We start from the raw sequence: 16,178 nt of genomic DNA on the forward strand, positions 1-16,178 counted from the left end.
GGATACAAATTTTCGTCGACAAATTCGGGAACACGGATGAAGCGATTTCAATAATTCAAAAAACATTACATTTGTATTGATAAGGAGACGTGCTGATTAGTTTTTGGCGAATACAGGTCTATCCGTTTCGAATATAAGGGGCAAAAAGTGCCAAAAACGGTAACTCAGTTTTTGAAGGAACGGAGTGTCCGATCTGAATAATTCAAAAAACATTTTACTTGTATTAACAAGATGCACTACTAATTAAATTTTTATGAAGGCAGGTCTAGCAGTTTTGGAGATCTAGTTAAAAAAAGTAAAAAAAAATGCCATTTGGCGGTCAAAAATGATCATTGGACATATGCATAACAAATTATCAGATATTTTATAGAGATTTTAACAATAAGTATAAATTTTGTTTACATTCCTATGGGTTCCGTACCAGTGTTTATTCGTTAGTTGGCGACGCGGCGCTTAAGCGCTTCGATATTTCGTCTCTATGTCGTTAAAGCAGTACGATTGCTTTGAAAAAAAGTTCAGAATTTCCAAAATATTTCAAAATAAATTTTTCTTCAAAAAGTTTTTTTTTTTCAAAAAAAATAAATTTTTGTCAAAAACTTATGGTTTCTCAAAAATCTAATTTTTTCAGAGTAAATTTTTTTCAAAAATGTTAATCTTTTTTAAAAAAAATTTTTGGTATGGGAAGTTCCAGCAATTTGCCTTAAGGCACGATGCCATGCGCCCCACTAGTTTTGAATGTAAATTCCTTTGAACGACCACAAAATGTTTTACCGAAATTGAGCTAACCGTATGCTAAAAGTATTTTTTTTTTTTAATTCAAATAATTTATTTTATTTAATAAATAGTGATATAAATGTAAATTTATTTTGTAACATAATATATTTTAGGATCTTGCACACAAAAATATTTTGCAATTAAATTAATATTAAGTAATAATTAATATATTAATTTTTTTTTATTTACAGATATATACTTCGGTGTGAATTCTACATAATTTTGAATAAAAATTGAGACAAAAAGTTGATTGTTGAAAGTGAAAAAAGTGAAAAAATGAAAAGTGAATGAAGATGAAAAGTGTTGAAATTTGTGGACAAACTAAGTGTAGTTTGTTTACATAATAATAACAATTATTTATATAAACAAAATAATATCATATCATATATTAATATTGCTAATTATTAATAAATATTACGTTCAAATAAAAAACATCAATATGAATTTGTTGCTTTAAAAAAAATATTAACCGAACAATATTTAATTTTAAAAGATGTTAACAAAATTTCTAAAAATGTGGGAATAGTTCTAAAACTTGAGATTCTAAAAATGTGGGAATAATTCTAAAAACATGTTCAACACATCCCAATATTTTCTATCTAAACCAACAAACATTCCAATTAAAATAATGTTTTAAATCCATTATTTTTTTCTACCATGGTCGACCTCCTGCCCTCCCTGGGCGAAAAATGGGACAACGTCCCCAACGGTTCCTTATTCGACCAAAATCGGCCTGCAGTGGCGCCGACAATATTTTTTGGTGATTTGAAAAGTGAAAATTTGACACTGAGTGAAATAACTTTGTTCGAAGGATATCCCGATTGGTTATTGGAATTGGCAGCATGTTCCTGCCTGCTGTTCGCCCTGATCGGGATTCCTGGTAACCTGATCACCATCGCGGCTTTGGCCAGATGCAAAAAGGTAAGGATAATAGACATGGTAGTTGATGGTAGAAGGGATATATATAATACTAGCAAACCCGACAAACTCCGTTTCAGCACCATCAGATGGTTTCGTGAGAAAGATGAAGAAATTTTTTGTTTGTTTTATATTTGAAAAAGAAAAATTTGATTTTATTATACAACAGTAATGAATTTATTTCGATTACAAAAATGAAGTGTTTTTCAGTTGAACTTCTCTAAGTAAATAAAAGTCAATCCGCAAATTATCAGTTTCATTGCAGTGCTCTTTGGTAAACCACATTTTTTGTTTTTTGGTCTGACGTTAACACAAACAAAACGGACGGTTTCCCAACTTGTGAACAGGCAACGTATAACTGCCCATGTGAAAAACAATAATTTTCTAAATAATCTATTTGAAATTTATCCTGCAAACACTAAGCGATTGGCCTTGAGACTTGTTATTGCGAACGCAAGGCGAACTGGAAATTGCGATCGTTTGAAGTCAAACGGAAGACCAGTCGGAATCATTGGTATGTCACCAAATCGCCAGCAATTTTTTATTGAATGGTGAAATTCAGTGCGTGTACATCATATTTCTTGGCGGCAAGAATTGCTCGTTGACTTAACCAAGCATAATTCTGACAATTCTCACTAATGTCATTACTCGAATTTTTAATTACGGTGCATGAAGTTCCATCAATTTGCATTAAGGCACGATGCCATGCACCATTAATTTTCTTAGCTGCAAACCTTGCGAAACCTTTTCAACGAATGCAAAATTGTCGAAATCGGTTCGTGCGTTTCTGGAGTTATTTCGTCAGGAAAGAAAACCCGACTTATTTTTATATATATGTAGATAACCAATATAGTATAATGTTATGGCAAGGCTATGTTATGAAGAAGTGTTCGTACTAACTATTGTCAAAAGCCATGTGGTTGATATGCAGTCAGGCGTTTTTCTCATGTTGTCAGATAGAAAACCTAACCCAGAAACCGCACAAATGTCAAAAACGATGTTAGATAACAGGGTTTTTATGACCCAGCTTCATAACATACAAGTGACGTTGCAGTTTATGTGTAAAAACTGCCTAAATGCACAGCAAATACATGACATTTTGACAGTATTCAGTATGATTCAATAGCATAATGTACGGAATTTGGAGCGTAACATGGCCTTGCAATAACATTGGTCTGTTTATGATTAAATTTTTAGAAAGGCAGGTCCAGCGGTTATAGACTCTCAATAAAAATAAGCTAAAAGAATGTCATTTGGCGGTCAAAAAATGCTTACTAGACATATGTACATCAAATTATCAGATATTTTATAGAGATTTTAATAATGTGTACACATTTTGTGTATTTTTTGTGGGTTTCGTACTAAGATTTTTAATTACGGTACGGGAAGTAACAGCAATTTTCCTTAAGGAACGATGACATGCATCCCATTAGTTGAACATAATTTGTCGAAGCCATTTGACATTTGACGTATGAGCCAGGCGTAAAAATCAGATTTATAGAATTCAGATCAACATTGTAATAAAGGCATTGTAATAAAAGATTTTAGTTTATGAGTTCCCTGGTTAATTTTAAGAAGACTTTTTAAGCTTTAATAATAATAACATAATTAACTTATCGTAGGGTAAGTTATAGTAATTGCAAAAAAATCAAAAATGAAGTTTTTTATATATCTTCACGTTTCAGGCTGCGCGATTACTTTAAAAAATAGTTGAGAATTTTCAAAAAAAAAAAAAAAAAAATGATATTTGAAATAATCAAATTTTTGTCTATTTTATTTAAAAAATTTCCAAACTCTCAAAAACCAATTTTTTCAGTTTTGAAAAAAAAAATAAAAGTATTCCAAACATTTTTGTGTACGGTACGGAATGTTCCTGCAATTTGCATTAAGGTACGATGCTTTATTTTGCTTCAATGTTTGCAAACCCTAACTTTTCATCAATTAAACTTAAAAAATAACGATTTTTCATTCGTTTACCAGCACGTAATTTTGTTAAATTTTTTGAATATTTATTCAGCCGGCTGCGTTGCCCACGGTAAATATTTATATTCGTTAAATACTCTCTAGGTATAACCCGAACGGATTGCGCACAAATCCTCCAATTTGTTTGGATTTGATAAAATCATAATTTATATTTAATTACTTACGAGTTATGTCGGTTTCTGGTTTCATTGAATTTATGTATGTTGATCTTTGTAATTTATAAAATTGTTATAATATATAATTCGAGGAAAATATGTAAAAGACTCGACGCGAGTTAAGTCAATATTTGGTATGTTGATTCATTGCAGAATCGAAATTATGATGATTGATAAATGTCGGGTATTTTTGTAAATTATGTTTCATTTGTAATATTGCAACAAGGGTAACTATTAGTAACAAGCGATTTTCAATAGGCTAGTAAAATAGTTTTCTTGTCTCAATTGAACATCTTCCAAGTATTGTCCTAACAGCCTAGCTACTGTCCCGAAAGCTGACGCAGTATACAGAAGTGTGCAGGTGCGTCATTTTTGACATGTAACATATAAAATTATATTGTCATAAAATATCGATTATGCGCCATTATTATCGACTAATTTTAAATTTTATTTGCCATAGTGGTGTATGGCTTCGAGCCTTAAGGCAAATTGCTGGAACTTCCCATACCGTGATGAAATATTCGAGAAATTTTAAACGTTTTCAAATATATTATTACAAATACTGTAATTGTTTCATTATTTTTGCTATCTTGGTATATCTGAGCGAATCAAATGTAAATTATAAATAAATCAATTTATCTCCAGAACATTAACAATCGTCATTTCATTTCGAACTTAATTTCAAAAAAAAAATACTTGCCTAATTTACACAAAATTGAAAAAGTGCTCCCGTATATTCACAGTCTAAACGCATTTGCAAATAAGTCTGTGCGACATTTTCACTAATACTGTGCTTAGCGGCATTTTCACATTTTTCAATAGTTTTCACAAAATTGGAAAAGTGCTCCAGTATATAAAACAGTTTAAACGCACTTGGGTAAACCTTTGTACCAGAGTGGCGCTTAGACTGTGCTTAGCCTGAGTAATTTTTTGAATTTTTAATCCAAAATTACAAAAATATTTTATGGAAAATAAGAAAGATGTAATATTTTTTTATCTTCGAAAGCAATTGTTTTGTCAATACAAGCAGAAAGTTTTTTGATTAATTCAAATCGGACGCTTAGTTCACTCAAAAACTGCCATTTTTTGCACATTTAGCTCAGTATCTTCGAAATGGCGGGACCTTTCTTTGCCAAAAACTAATCACCTCTTCTCCCAATCGTTACAAATTGAATGCTTTTTAGATCATTCAAATCCGATACTCCGTTCTCTCAAAAACACGATTGTGTATTTTCTGCACTCTTTGCTTCGAATCTCCGTAACGGCTGGACCTGCCTTTGCCAAAAACTAATCAGCACATCTCCCTATCATTAGGGATCGAATGTTTTTCAAACCATTTAAATCAGTTGATCCGTGCGCCCGAAAACGTGGACGACAAAATACGGACAAACAAAACATACACACACACACACATGCACGAACGCATCCATTTTTTCTGAGGTATGCCAAAATGTTCAGAAACCTTCAAAACGTCGAGAAATGCAAAAATTTTCACTTTCGATTTTCGGCCCATTACTATAACTACCCTTCCCTACGGGAAGTTAATTATGAATCTTTGATAATGTGTAACAATTTCTGTGACCATCCAAATTATTTAAATAGTTATCTTGACTGATGTGAAAACATCACATTTGGGGCTAGTTGTACCAAAACCTTAGGGCTAGTTGTAACATCCAACAATGCTGGTTGTCTAGTATGTAATGAAATCTATGCAATATCTAGTGAAGTTGTATGTACAATTTGTATTATGACTATATATTTTATTATTATGTTTTCCATCCCTGTTCGATTTCTAATATATGCTCCGTACGTGATTATTGTTATTGGATCGGTATAAAATTTTTCTCCACAATTTTTCTGTTGAGAAATCATCTATTTCCATCGCCGACGTCATTCGGGCAGTTTATTTTCACATTCGAGAAAAGGCAGATCCACATCCACGTATCAGAACGAGAAAATCGTTCTGCATTCACTCATATCATAAGAGATATGTTCCAGCATCATTAATATATACACACACAGATATATATATATATATATATTATACTAGCTGACCCGGCGAACGTTGTTTTGCTAAGTAAGGAATATTCAAATCAATTTCTAGAGAATCTAAATTATTAATACTTTTAGTGTATAAGGATGTGTTGCTTCAATGCTATATACAATGAAGTATTATAAAAACAATAAACCCCATTAGTTTGTCTATATTTAGTCAATACAATTAAACTGAAAGTTTTATACACTTTCTATATAAAACATGGTATAATCCAATCCAAGTATTTTTTGGTATTTCGACTTATTGATTACGTTTCAAGTCTTTCAGATTCTTGTTGGATTCTGGATTTTGTGTATAATTGTAAATAATACTACTGAGCTTATACAAAATTTTCAAATTTCTGCGAGAAGAGATAGAAAATGAATTAAGTATTTTTTCATTGACCTGCTTTTTGAAAAGTTTCAAGTAACATCCCATGAATTATAGTAAATTTAATAAAAAGTATATATGTAGAGCAGTGCGAGGCACAAAGGTCCAATTTGACTTTGAGCAAATACTAATTATATTATAACAATCAAGCCAATTATATCACATCAAATAACACATTTCAAACAAACAACTATCTGACTACGTTCAGTAAAACCGCCAGCTACTTCATCATTGTAGAAATGTGCTTTTTTATGTCTTTCAAAAATTCGTTATCCTTATAGGCGGGGTAACTTGGAACGGTCAGGTGGCAAACAGGTTTAATGTATTTTTTTAATTTTAAAGGTATTTTACAAAATAATTACACTTTTAACTAATGCTAAACAACTACCAACGGAAGAAAATACTTTTATTATGGATTTTCAAAGATCAGCGTTTATCTTTCGATAGCAAAGTCATAAGAATCAAGGTTATAGCTGGTTATACATCGTTTTCCCTCTACTTTCAAATATTGTTATTAAACAATGCTTAAGCTTGCTGGTTTTTGACACATCGGTGGTGGACCTTTTTAACCCCGGACCTTCATATATTACTATATATTTTCCGAAAAATTCTGTGAAATTATAACTGGGAAAATGTTAAACGACCAAATGTCCCTTTGATCGATACCAAATTTAGGTTCTGAATTTAAATAACATAAATAAAAAATATTATAACCTAGAAAATGTTGTATAAATACCAGGCTATATTAAAAATCGCACTCCTTATTTGAAAGATTAAAATTTTAGAATTTCCAACTAATTTTGACAGAAAACAAAACACTATAAAATGACAGCTGTCAATATTTTTGGAATCTTCGAGATAAATTGATTGACATATTATAAATCACAATTTATAGTCGATATATTACATTAGAGCAAAAAAATGTTGACAATTCAAAAAATAAAATGTTTTTGATCTATTCAAAAGGAAACAAATATATTTTAATCTAACGTTAATTCATAACGAAAACAATTAATTTGACCAAAAAATTGTACCAATTATGGTTTATATTTGAAATTTAAAATTGTTAGTAAGAAATCACAAATATTTTTTAGCAATAATATTGTGAAAACCAAGTCAAGTATATCACAACAAATAGCACAAATCAAATCTCTCAGTTTATGTTCAATAAAACTTACTACTAATTCATCCATGTATATATTTCTTTTTTTTTTGCTGTTGGAAATTCGTACGTCTGTTCTACATAGAGACCATTTATCTAGTTTTAATAATCGTGAAGCCGACAATAACGCTTTTAAAATTATTTCAAAATCATAACAAAGTACTATTTTCGCCTCGGCCGAACGGAACTTACGGCATGAAAACATGAAAACATGAATATATAAATCGGTTTATGAAAACACGATGAAAATACAAACTATACATCCAACACAGAGTTTAGTTTCTAGTTGCTACGTGTTTTAGATTTAGCTATTATTTCGGTTAGTTGTTGTAAATTTCAATTTTTTATCGACGGAACATGATCCCGGAACATAAACACGATTTCGGGCGAATAATTTCGTGGTTCTCGTTAAATTATTCTGCGTCACGAGAGAAATAGTATGATAAAATAACACGTTTTCATTTTATACTGATAATTTCTAATAAATTATTTGACGCTGAAGGAATTTATGTTGACATTTTATCTGTATAAGGTAAAAGTCCTATAATCAATAGATATAGGGTAGAGTGAGGTTTAAAGGTCTCAGGATAAAAGGGTCCACCACGTATATCAAAAATCAGTAAAGTTGATATTTGAAAGTAGAGGTCAAAAAATGTCTAACCAGCTACCACCTTGACACTTACGATGTCACCATCGATAAGTAAACGGCAATGTTTGAAGATCCATAACAAAAATATTTTCTTTCGTGGTTAGTTTTTTTGGTTATGAGCACTGTTGTTTAGTTTGCGAGACCGTAAAATAATTTCCAAGTTTATGTTATTCAATTGCTTTATAAGATGTAATGAGATTTTTAAATTAGAATCAACAGTTTTTTTATATAACCTCTATAAAAACTTTCACCTGGGTGGTGTAAACGGAATCAACTAAAATTTTACCCTGGCAAAGATGTAAATAGTAAAAATGTTGAAAGAAGCAATTTCACAAGAAATAAATTAAATAAATAGTTCTGACACTGCTGATAAATATTTCTGATAAAATACCAGATCAAGGTTATATACAGTATATCTCTGTGTAAATTCTGTAAAAAATGTAGTATGGAAATTTATATCTTGCATAGGTCGAATAAAACAGTTATTGTTTCGTAAAATTCCTTTAAAATTAAAAATAAGTCATTGTACTTCTTTGCTCTGCTGGATGTCCCATTTATCCCCGTGTATGGGGTAAAAAGAACTAGGTGACAAATTTTTGAAAAACAGCAAAAAACACATTTCTACAATGATGAATTAGGCGGGAGATTTACTGAACATAGTCACATGGTTGTTCGTTTGATACGTGTCATTTGTTTTGATATAATTAGTTTGGTTTCGACAATATAATTGCTCAAAGTGAATTTGGATCTTTTGGACCTAGCCTACCTTACTTTAATTGTTATGTATTTCAAGTATATAAATCAATACAAATTACTATCCAATTTATCAAAACAGTCCCAACTAATCTATGCTCTCTTATAAATCTTCAACCCTGCCCATAAAGAATAGCCAAAAGATCATATCCTTCCTCATATACCCTTTTTATCAACACAAAAGAATTATAATTCTCATCTCGTGTGGAAAGAAAGCAAATATTGTATCTGCAGATGTCGACGAATAAATTTATTTGCTTTGGGAGGGCAAATGAACCTCATTCTACGACCTCATCCTCAGAAATTGTATATGTACAGGAAATTCGTGGAGCTGGTAAGTCAGTGTAGAGATGAGATAGTTTTTATGAAGAGATTTCGAGAGGAAACTAAAGACAAGATTAATGGGAGCAGTTGCCCTGATGAATGGCGCGGGATTCACACAAAAAGATGGATGTATATAATTATTTATATCAAAGGATACGTGTCTGTATATATATATATATATATATATATATATATATATATATATAGGAATACTATATATATGTATATAATCCAAAAGGTCGTTGACCTGAATTAAGACGGAAACAGTTATAATAATATAATAATTTTTATATGGAACTTATTATCTACTACTTTCCTTACACTTTTTACCCTCTATATATAAGCCTACCATTGAATAACCTTTCAAAATTAAATTTTGAAAAGTATTATATATCAATTAGTGGATATCATCCAGAGTAAGACCATCATATACTTCTAGTGATTTATTTTATTGAATTCTGAACTGAGAATTGAGAATTTTTTTTCTGCTACGAGGTTTTCAAAAAGCAACCCAATGGGTGTATATCTATCTATTAGATAATAGATAGATAGACACCCATTGGGTTGCCTTGTGAAGACCTGGTAGTAGATAAAATGTTCTATTATTTTGGGTACGGTGGTGACAGTCGTAACAACTGCTAAATTATACTGATTTAAAGTTGAAGTATGTTTGTTCGAACTAGTTTACGTCATTGCATTGACCTTACATTAATATGAAACATTACAGCGCCCTGCATTAATATGATCAATTACAATTATTCTTTAATAATTAGGAAAATTATTGGTGATCTAAAAAAAGTGACACAGTCATACTATATATCTTATATTAAAAGTAAATCTTTTTTGTCTAATTTTCATAATACATTTTAACGAATTGTACATCCAAAATGGGTCAATTTACTCAATAATAATATTATTATAATAAAATTTAATTTAATGCAAAGGTATTTGAAAGATTTTTAAAAGTGTTTTTGCATAGACGAAAAAAATTGTTTTCAACTTTCAAGTTTATGTTTTCGTCATATCTGTTATTAATATTTTGCTTTATCGACTCACCAAAGGAATATGAACTTTGCTACACTTTGTTATATCAGTAAATAATTCAAACTACTTATGAAACTAAATAATGTCTAGTATTAATTGGTTTTGTAAATTTTCCCAAACTATCAAACTTTTTTATAGATGCAGCAATGAATCTTTAGAAAACGCTTTATAAATATATTAAAAACAAATTTTCGATTGTATACTCTATTTTACCATATTTGATTTAATCATTGTTTGGTTTGTATAAATAATTATTCCAAACTTTAATGAATATGTATATTTCAACCACTTTTCGTATTCCTATAATATTTTTTATGATTCTCTAGAATTTTCTTCAAGTAGAAAAATCATCATTTAATTAGGAACCAATTATTACTGGCCAACCAATTATTGCTAAAATCTAATCAAAACAATTCGCAAACTCATATCTATCAAAAAGTGGTTAAAAGATCGGCTGAGGAAAAACTAAAGAAACGATTCAGCTAGTTGCGAAACTAATCACAACTTATATAATTTTATCAGACAGTTTTTAATGTAAATTAGCTCAGCTGTTTTTAAGAAAACGTCAACAAAAGATAAAATATTGGTTCACAAACGCACTCATTTTTTTAGAAAATCCAATTATTTAGCTTCCTTTAATATTTATCCAAACCTTCGGTGTACATAGTCTTTAAGTCTATGAATAAATTCTTAATTACTGAATAGGTATCCAAATTATTTTTTAATTTGTCGTTTTTCCTCCGGGTTTCCCATAATTTCAAAAGCAATTAGAGGCGAGAAATGAAATTGCTCCGACGGCGCAAATTAAAATTCATCTCTGGCAAATAGAGCTCATATATTTTTTATCATTTTCATTCCCTCGGACGGTGAGACGCTTTTTATAATTACTGCGACACTTTTGTCGGTTCATTTTTTATTTTTTACCCTAACATCATTTTGTATTTTTGTTTGCTGGTTTTATTATTTTGTATTTTGTTACGGTCCATTTATTTACAACGCTTGTCAGAATTAATTGTCTGCGAGATAAAATAGAGATATCGAGGTAAAAGATTTTTAAAGGGTTTTGTACAGGAAAAGTTTATGGTCGTATCATTGTCTTTTGTAAAATATTTATCTGAACAAAATATTAATATAAAAGTACTAAACCAAAAAGTAATGATATTTCAAACCGATCATAAATTTTATTATTAGTTTCCTCCAACTTGTAACATAAACTTCTTCCTATCCGATTGATCATATATAAATCACATCACCATTACCATTACCATTAGTTTCAAACACAAGATTTATCTATCTATCAATTTTATTACAGTCTATTTCAACAGTATAAAAAGATTTAAAAATATCAGTATTTACGACCTCTATCGGTGTTCATATATTTGTTGTTTGTCTGGAAAAAGCTGCTGAACTTTTGAGCTTTCGAACTTTCTCAAAAGTGGCGTAAACTTTGATTCTGCCGGTGCCAAATTTATTCGGCAACTTTGTAAAGTACAATAAAAGCTTTTCATCAAAATGTATATTTATGACATTCGGAGATAAAATTAGAATATGTATACTTGATACTTCTTTTTATAATGTGTGAGGTACTTCTTGGAGTTAACTGAAGTGTGTCGGAAAATGAGTGACGGGAAAATGGCAAAGTCGGACGTGATGATTGGCGTATATGTTTGTTAAATATCTTTTTATAAATTTTGGTAAATATATTCAAATAATGTGTATATTTTTAACAAACAATTCGACATTACACATGGACAAACACACAAAGTTTTATAGAAAATGGAGCAGCCTTTTAGGAGGAGTTAGTGACATACACACGTTTTTTTAAATCTAAGTTATATTATATTTAATTTGATAATTTATTGTATGTATAAAAAATTATTTTTAGTTGTATTATGATATTATGCAAAATATCAGATAAGAATAAAATATTTTAAAATTTATTTACTTTTAATACTAAAACTAAACCTAAATACCTTAAAATTAATCTGCCTATTAAGAGGCTTCTAGATGTGTCTGAAGTAATAAGATTTTTTCCATAATATTAATTTCTACTAAAATTTTGCCTATATTTGACAATTTCTAAGGCAATTCATTGTTTTGATTTTTATCATAATTAGCTAAAAAGTAATTTGATTTTTTAGCAAACCCTTGTTAAATAGACAAAGAAACGTCCTCGGCCTCTGCTCTGAGTATTTTTTCAGAATTGCCTTTATAAAATAATTCTTACAATTAACATTATCTAGAACTCGTTCATTTTGTATAGGTGTGTCTAATATATTGTTGTTAAATATTTGTAAAATTAATTAATGTACTGTCCTAATTAGAAAATTCAATTAAGGTGTAGCCTCTCGACCTCGCCCTTTTGCAATTGGATATTTTTAACGTCTAAGTCATCATTAGAGCTATCTATACCTTACTACTATACCATTTATATATATATATATATATTATATATATATATGTGTGTGTGTATTTACCTTGATAGTCTCCAAGATCACAGACTGCTGATAGCACCTAAATTAAAAGTGCAAAGGGCACAAGGGAATAAAATAATGATAATAGAGAAGAACACTTATTTTATTAAAACTAAAATGCTAAAATTATTAATTTTTATTAGGATTTATTTATTGTTTATTTTAGTACCTGATCCACAAGGTAACTTCAGGATTAATTATTTATAAATTATTATTCAACATTATAAGAAACATGGGATGTCCGATTTCAATGACATTTTTGGAGAAAGTTTGATTTTTGTTGAAAAAGTTTGATATTTTTTGGAACTGTTCACATCTTTTTGGAGATTTCATAGAGCAGGGATTGAAGGTCCGAGGGTAAAAAGGTCCATCAATGATATATCATGAATAAGTAAAGTTAAAAAATATTAACAACAATATTTGCAAATAGCAGAGGGCAAAAGATGTATAACCAGACAGTACTCTGATTTTTACGTCGGGAGAATCGGCTATATTTGAAAATCCATAACAAAAGTAATTTGTTTCGTTGTTAGTTTTTTGGTCGTGATCACTGTTTTGTTTAGTTTACGAGACCTTAATAAAAAAATTTAGTATACGTTATTTAATTGTTCTATAAGATGTGTTATTAATTTTAAATTACAATCAACAGTTTTTCATATAAATTCTATGAAAACTTACACGATGGTAGGGTAAAAAGAGGTCAACTGAACATTTACCCAGAAAAAGATGTAAACAATAATAAATAGTAAATAAATAGTTAAACAAATCAATTTTACAAAAGATAAATTAAATAAATAGTTAATCCAACTCTGCTGGTAAATATTTATGACAAAATACCAGATCAAGATTATATACAGAGTTATCTCTATAAAAAATATACCATGAAATATATATTTTTCAATAATTGTAATTAATTGTGCGTGTGTGCTTATATGTGTGTGTGCGGATACATATTTTCGTCGACAATTTCGGGAACACGGATGATGAAGCGATTGATTAATTCAAAGAACATTCGATTCGTATTGATAATAAGACGTGCTGATTAGTTTTTGGCAAAGGTAGGTCTACGGTAACTCAGTTTTTAAGAGAACGGAGCGTCCCATTTGAATAATTCAAAAAAACATTTTACTTGGTGAAATATCTGTTTTGCCCAAAAAATATTTTTTTCCATCAATAACTTCAAAGATTTATATAAATTCCGAATAATATAAAAAATAATTTTTAATCAAAACTCAAGTTTAGTACACGGCACAAATTTATTTGTTTTATTATTTCCAAGGAACAGGATAAAATATTCGTCTAATTAAGGCATTTTTCATTAAATCAAGATTTGTACTACGATGCAACTTCAAAACGTTTATTTATCTATGCCGATTTCCTTGTTGATATCGGTACGTATGCAACGTTGATGCCGTTACGCAAACAATGACAGATCTCTATTCACATACACGACGTCTAATCACAATCGACCCGTATGGAAATTATATTATCGAGAGCGAATGACGAATAATTGGCACTCGACTCTTATCTGCCGTAACGCACTTCCGTTGCATTTGTACGGATTTACACCCTAGTCGCGCCTAAAGAAGTTTTACTTCAAAAACTGAAAATTTGAAATGTTTCGAGGATATGATTTGTCTCATCATCAGTGTTGATATGAATAGATCAATTTAATTATATTTGGTCATGAAATCATCATTGTCTTTATATTGTCTTATATAAATGTCATAACACAAAAGAGCAAATAGATTTGCGACTAAGATGTGAGCACGTGCGTCCTAGTATATATAATATAATATATATATATTATATATATATATATATATATATATATTATATATAACCGTCTATCCATCAAATGTTTTACTCGTTTCCTTACGAATGGCAATAAATCAAACCAATTTGCGTCGTCGATGTTATTCCCAAAGATCGCCCCCCAACCCCCAACCTCTTTCTCTTCGGATGGGGGGGGGTCGGTCCACCTCTATTGGTAAACAAACATTTCGCCAGAACGTCGGAACGATTAACGATTACCCATTAACGATATTGTGATAACACGATAATTAAGGACATCTACTATGACGTCAAAAGTGGAACAAAATAAGAACTTAAGAAAGAAATTAATCGATCGAACATCTGTCTTGGAAATGTTTCACAATTTCTTACGCGGAAACAGATTTGTTATAAAATACGACTCATTTCGGTTGAGAAAGATGAACGAGGGGATTTTGAGAGTGGCGTTGGGAAATTGTATTTTTGTGGAAATTGTCTTATAATTTAGGTGGTTTGAAACAGGAATCAATTCACAGATACATAAAGAAACTAGTGGGGTGTATGGCATCGTGCCTTAAGACAAATTGCTGGAACTTCCCGTACCGTAACGAAATGTTCGAGGAATACTGAATGTTTTCAAATAGATTATTATAAATATTCTAACATTGACTAATATAAGGATGTCAAATATCTCCCTTCCGCCTTTTGTATTATAAACCAAGAGCAAAAAAGCGGAAAGGAGATATTTGACAATCTAATATTTATAAGAATTATATAAACTGGATTGCAAAGTTAAAGTTATTTGTTCAAAGTACATTAGAACTTTAGTCAGAATTAAAAATAAAATCTGAATTATTTTCGATATACAAAAGAAAAATAATGATACAATTTTTTTTTCCAAAATCAATTATTCTGTTAAAACAAGCTGAAAGTTCTTTGAATCATTTAAATCGGACGCTTAGTTCTTTCAAAAACTGCCATTTTTTGCACATTTAGCTCTGTATCTTCGAAATGGCTGGGCCTGCCATTGCCAAAAAGTAATAATAACTTCTCCCAATCATTACTAATTGAATGTTTTTTAAACAAAAACTCGATTTCTATTTTCTGCACTCTTTGCTCCGTATCTCCGTAACTGCTGGACCTGCCTTTGCCAAAAACTAATCAGCACATCTCCCTATCAATAGAAATCGGATGTTTTTTGAACCAGACGAAAAAATGCGGACGTACAAAACACACACACATCAATTTTTTCTGAGGTATGCCAAAATGTTCAGAAACCTTCGAAACGTCGAGAAATGCAAAAATTTTCATTTTCGATTTTCGGCCCATTACTATAACTACCCTACGGGAAGTTAATAAATGTATGGCACAAAGGTCCAATTTGACTTTAAGCTATTGTATTGTGGAAACCAAACCAACAAACATCACAAATAATGCATATCAAACTATCTGACTATGCCCAGTAAAACTCCCAGCTAATTCATGTTTGTAAAAATGTGTTCTTTGCTGTTTTTCGAAAATTTGTCACCTGGTCATTTTTACCTTATTTTTAATTTTAAAGGAATTTTACGAAATAATAGCTACATTATACAACCTATGCAAAATATAAATTTCATGGGTACATTTTTGACAAAGATAACCTTGATCTGGTATTTCGTCAGAAATTCATCAGCAGAGTTGAAATAACTATTTATTTAATTTATCTCTTGTAAAAATGCCTTTTTATTGAATTTACTTCTTTATT

At 30.1% G+C, this 16,178-nt stretch overlaps 1 protein-coding gene across 1 annotated transcript in view; it reads left to right on the forward strand.

The window, feature by feature from the left end:
- The first annotated feature begins 1,431 nt into the window (after positions 1–1,431).
- LOC113389613 (G-protein coupled receptor 84) overlaps positions 1,432–16,178 on the forward strand; it is a 39,681-nt gene continuing 24,934 nt past the window's right edge. Inside the window, exon 1 of the mRNA XM_026626631.1 lies at positions 1,432–1,695. Coding sequence (XP_026482416.1) covers positions 1,432–1,695 — 264 coding nt within the window. The remainder of the gene's footprint in view (positions 1,696–16,178) is intronic.

The sequence above is a fragment of the Ctenocephalides felis genome, unplaced genomic scaffold (genome assembly GCF_003426905.1).
Source record: "Ctenocephalides felis isolate EL2017-DRISC unplaced genomic scaffold, ASM342690v1 CF-g0.4_SCAFFOLD_03573, whole genome shotgun sequence".
In the NCBI taxonomy this organism is placed as follows: Eukaryota; Metazoa; Arthropoda; class Insecta; order Siphonaptera; family Pulicidae; genus Ctenocephalides; species Ctenocephalides felis.